Source organism: Phragmites australis, chromosome 20 (assembly GCF_958298935.1).
Source record: "Phragmites australis chromosome 20, lpPhrAust1.1, whole genome shotgun sequence".
In the NCBI taxonomy this organism is placed as follows: domain Eukaryota; kingdom Viridiplantae; phylum Streptophyta; class Magnoliopsida; order Poales; family Poaceae; genus Phragmites; species Phragmites australis.
Genome location: NC_084940.1, coordinates 5,314,189 through 5,319,489, shown reverse-complemented (window position 1 = coordinate 5,319,489; position 5,301 = coordinate 5,314,189). Strand labels below are relative to the sequence as shown.

Sequence of the window (5,301 nt, the reverse complement as noted above, 5' to 3'; positions counted from 1 at the left end):
GTCTATATACCGATTTGTACGCCAATGCCACTACACCAGCACGTCGCTTCCTTTCAATTTTCAGTCGGTGCAGGCTTCTTCTAGCTTTGAAAATGGCCTTTGCCCTTATGGTTTGAGAAAGACTCTCATGTCCGGGTAACTGGCCCTTTTGGTTCCAGAAAGCAAATCAATCGCATTCTGTGTTGGATTAGGATAACGGTTGATGTAATTGCGCTCATAAGATGCGGGTGAGCTCAATACTCAAAGCACTGTGATGGGCTAGTTTTGGTCCGATTGCGCTTCGGCCGAATTCTACAAATGGGCTTGCATACAATTGTGCAACATACAGAAATACAAAGGACATACAGAAATACAAAGGACATCCATAAAAGAGAGAGAGAGAAATACAAATCAAAGAGCACATAATAAGGCAACATATATTTATATGTTCGTAAAGTCTAATAGATTCCCCGCCAAGCTGCCGCGGCGTGACCGCACGACCGTGCGGGATGGGCCCGCTTGTCGCTTGGGCCGTGGGAGGTCACGTGCACGCCGTGGCTTGGGCCAAAGTATGGAGGCGATAATATCAGTAAGAATGAGTTGTTTTACTGATTCATTAGCTAAGTGTCTATACGTTGCAACAAAATATAAATGTTGGATACAATAATATCAAATATAAATTTAAGGTATGCAGATGTGGATACGCCATATGTGCACTGCCAAACAAATACGTCGGGAGTGATGATGTATTTTGATTTCAGATGGGATGCGAAAAAGAAAGAGAGATTATATGCTAATTTTCCTCCTAATCTTTTTATTTATTTTTATTAGTAAAACATGTCTCATATCTGTAGCTGATAATGAGACGGGGAGGATAGAGGACGAGAGTGGATGAAAAAAATGATAAATTATTCAAATTTTAAGGGTTTTTTTTAGTACAAATTCTCTATCATTAAATGGTTATATCTCTTATATTTGATATATGTTTTTGATTCCATTTGCAATTTTATGTTCTTTATGAAAAACATAACAAAATAAGATCTATATTGCATATGTTTTAAAGACATTTAATATGTGTTGTGAAGTTACATGTAACGGTTCTAGGAACTTATGTGTAAACTGCTAATAATATTGTCCACATAAGTTGCTACCAAAACTTCTTTAATTGAAGTTGATGCCTGATATGAAGTAACACATATCCATGCATATAAGTTGCTACACAAAATTTATAATGATTTGAAAGCTTAAAAAGTATAATTTTATGTGTTCTAAGTCATAATAAATTTTGAGTTGCTACATTATCTCTACATAAGTTATGATCAGACATACAACATAAGTTGCTACACTGCCTCACTAGCAATTTGATCCTTTATGTAAGTTGCTACTCCTGTTCGATAAAAGTCCTACAATAATTTTAATGAATATTTTTTAACAACTTCAATGAGTACATGGTAGCAATTTATGTGTAGGCATCAATAGAAAGTTTACAATTAAATTTCTAGTACATGTAAAATGTTTCCAAAACATATGCAATATGGATCTTATTTTGTTGGACTCGTCGCACACAATGGTTCAAACGGAACTCGAAATGGACACTCCACATAAAAAGCTATGTGATTTAAAGTAAACTTGATAAACCTTTTTCCATCCTTGCAAACGACGTTTACTGCTGACATGAGGAGCAGTCACACGATCAGTCTACACACGACCGTTCACGGGGTATCTTGGTCCTTATATGTCACACATGCAACCTCCACCATTTGTTTTGCACACCTACGGCTCCACTAGCACGTCGCCTCCACCACCACCTTTCGTTGTCTCCATGACCACCTAGTGTCTCACGCCGTTGTCCACCCACCTCCACGAGTATCTCACCGTCGTCCCCCTCATCCTCGCAGGAGTCTCTCCCAGAAGGAACCATAGCAAGATCTCAGGTACAATCTCGGTGTGCCATCAATGGGTCCACAGTTGGCGTTGCTCTTGGCTCCTAACCATGACACCACAATGCTCCTTGCCATGCCCTTGCTCCCGGAATATTTAATTTTATCCTTTTTGTAACATTTGGTTTGGATTCTCTGAAACATTTGCTTGATGGACTGAGGGTTTGCAAGAGCTTACCGGCGTGACGCTAGTGAGCAAGAGGAAGACAATGTGTCTACAACAGTGACGACGACAAGTGTTTGGTGATGGATGAAGTCACTACACATGTCTCGCTGTCGACATATACATTATTTATTATTGAAAGAAAATTTCTCCTTAACGAGACACATAAGGAGCATCATTAGTTTTTCTCGCATGCCTTTATTCATCACCAGCAAGTTCTGCTGCCAATTTGCAGTTGAGCAACGATCGACGTTTAAGTATCTTCTAGAGAAACATGCGTGGTTGGTTCTCAACCATGCAAATGCTTGGGGAACAACATTTCGCACTTCTTTGTCCCTGTCCCATGAGTCCTATGTTCCTTGCTCAAGTGGAGGAAGAAGGGTACCAATCCAGCATGATATCATATACTTTATGGAATATGATTAGTTGCTTACAACATCGGTAACTATCCTACAAAGTACAGACAAAAAAAATGCCATTTTGCCATGGTATCACACGATTTAGAAAAAAAATGAAAGATCGGATGTGCAGAAAACCCCGATTTATCTTAAGCAGGTGTCAAAACTCGAACGCGAACCGATTCAGAATCTATCACACGATTTATATGTACATGTTTTTGAAGAAAAAAAATAATCGAACGCGCACCCAGTAAATGATCGCGACCAAACCTTTAATTTGCCTCCGAAATTCCATGGCCGAGAATTTTCCACCACGACGGCGAGTTGGCGACGAAAGCACCGAGAATTTTCCAGCAGACACCGATTGACCACGACAGAGAGACCTCGTCGAAGTCAAACACGTTGTCCTGGCGCGCACGCCTGGTCGTCGCACTCCGCTGAGTTCCCGCCGGCGCCGGCCGCCTTGCCGCCCTTGCTCGACCCGTCGGCCTCGGTGCCCCGCCGCGTCGACCGCGACCCCCAGGCTGGGAGCCTCGCGGAGAAGGTGCGCGCCAGGAAAGACGGCCACCGGCCGGACTGGCCCAGCCGGATGCTCCTCACGCCGCGGCGCGTGCTGCCATCGCGGCTGGCGCGGAACGTGACGAGGCTCGTGGTACGCTGGAGCTTCCCCGCCGCGGCAAGGTTGCGGAGCACGTGGTCGGGCAGCCGCAGCGTGAACCTCTCGGCGCCGGCGCCTTCTCCACCTGACGGTACCGCGAGCGAGTGCCCTGTCGAGTGCGAGCGCGGGAACCGTGCGGGCGCCCGGCCGGACTTGGAACGCAGCGCGCGCTTGACGCTGCCGATGCGCATTAGCTCGGCGGCCTCCTCTCTGATTATCCTCTCCTCCTCTGTCTCCTCCACGTCAATGACCACCGCCGTCTGCCCTGGCGCAGCATCCGGCGCGGACGACGGCAGTTCTTGCGGCTGCGGCGCGGGAGTCGGTAGCTCAGGCACGTCGCCGGCCGGGGCGTTGGGGTCGGGGATGAGATTTGCGCGGCAGACGGGGCAGGTGACGTGCGAGGCCAGCCACGTGTCGATGCAGTCCGGGTGGAACACGTGGGAGCACTTGGGTAGAAGGCGGAGCGTCTCGTCGTCGTCGAACTCGCTGAGGCAGACGGCGCACTCGAGCGCGCCCTTGCCGGCCTTGTGCGCCTTCACGTCGGCGTACGCCATGGTCGGGAAGGTCTCGAGGACGGCCGCGTCGAGCCCGCGCTGGCGCCGCGAGCGCGCGGCGGCCCCGGCGCCGTTCGTGAGCGGGTTGGTACTGTAGTAGCCCGCGCCGTCGCCGTAGCAGTGGCGGATGTAGATGGAGAAGAAGCCGAGGAAGAAGAAGGCCGCGATGAGGACGACGATGACGATCGCCACGGACGGGTTGAAGTTGGTGTAGTAGCCCGGTGGCCCCGGTGGAGACGATTGCTGCCCCTGCACCACTGCCAAGTCGGCGACGGCGAGCAGGAGGAGAACGAGGCGGTCATTTCTATTGAGGAGTTGGATTTCCATTGTGCAATGTGTTGAGTGGTAATGAACAAATGATCGAGCGACGGGGGTGGGTTTTTGCGTGAGTCGGGAAAGTGTTTACGGAGACCAATTTGGAAGAGTGGGGAGTGTTTATACGTGAGGAGGAAGAGCGGAAGAGGCGGAGGTCGGGTCTCGGGCTAGATGCACGTGTAGTACCAATAGATATTTATAAATTTAATTAATCAGTTATTTTAATTTAGTTAAAATTTACTAGTTAGTTAATCGAGTTAAGTTAAAATAGATCTATAAATTGTTTCACACCTATCCGTACCTCAGCGGCGTTGCATATAAGCTGTAGCTTGTAGGTTCTTTGCTGGGGGGAAGCTAAGCCAACTGCTAAGTCACTACACAATATACTATTATAATATATGAGATCGTCTATTATATTTGTGTATTCTAAATAAATCTTAAAGCCCTAATATATGAAAAAAGGCTAAGTTAAAATAGATCTACAAATTGTTTCACACCTATCCCTACCTCGGTGGCATTGCATATAAGCTGTAGCTTGTAGGTTCTTTGCTCGGGGAAGCTAAGCCAACTGCTAAAGCCACTACACCATATACTATTATAATATATGAGATTGGTCTATTATATTTGTGTATTTTTAATAAATCTTAAAGCCCTAAAATGTGAAAGAAGGCTAAGTTCTTTTAATTCTATCTTATTAGTATAGGTGGAAGGAGAATAAATCTTAAAGCCCTAACATGTGAAAGAAGGCTAATTATTTTCTCCACTCCCTTAGCATAGGTGGATAAAAGGACTAAGAGAATATACTCACACACTTTCTCTTCTTGCAAGGGCGAATGACATTTGCGTGAACGGTACGTCGAAATCGGGTTTAGTTGTAGCAAAAATGACCATATTAGATCATGATTGTGATTTTGGTGATTAATAAGAACATAGTCAATGAGACTAATATGTTTATGTTAGTAGTTCTCATGGATGCAATATATGAAGAAGCCACCGTAGCCGGGACAAAGTTGGACTGAATTGGAGAAGTCCTAGGAAGATTTGCCTCACCGGATGGTTCGATGCTTTGGGTGTTGAACTCATCAGAGTATATTTGACAAAAGGGAGAGAGGCCTGAAGACCTCACCGGAAGGTCTGGTGATCAGAGAAGATACACACTGGAGCATTTTGTCCAGAGAAGGTTGCATCTATTGAAGTTGAAGATCAAAGTACTGGATTGTCCAGTGATCAATGTGTTACACACACTGGACAATAAATAGTGCAAATTAACAGAAAGAATTCAACACACCAGAAG

The 5,301-nt window shown here is 45.8% G+C and overlaps 1 protein-coding gene across 1 annotated transcript; it reads right to left on the bottom strand.

Moving 5' to 3' along the window:
• Positions 1 to 2,462: 2,462 nt before the first annotated feature.
• LOC133902197 (E3 ubiquitin-protein ligase ATL6-like) lies at positions 2,463 to 4,148 on the bottom strand. The gene has a single exon (XM_062343794.1). The coding sequence runs from the start codon at positions 4,017 to 4,019 to the stop codon at positions 2,874 to 2,876; it is 1,146 nt and encodes a 381-aa protein (XP_062199778.1). The 5' UTR covers positions 4,020 to 4,148; the 3' UTR covers positions 2,463 to 2,873.
• Positions 4,149 to 5,301: the final 1,153 nt, after the last annotated feature.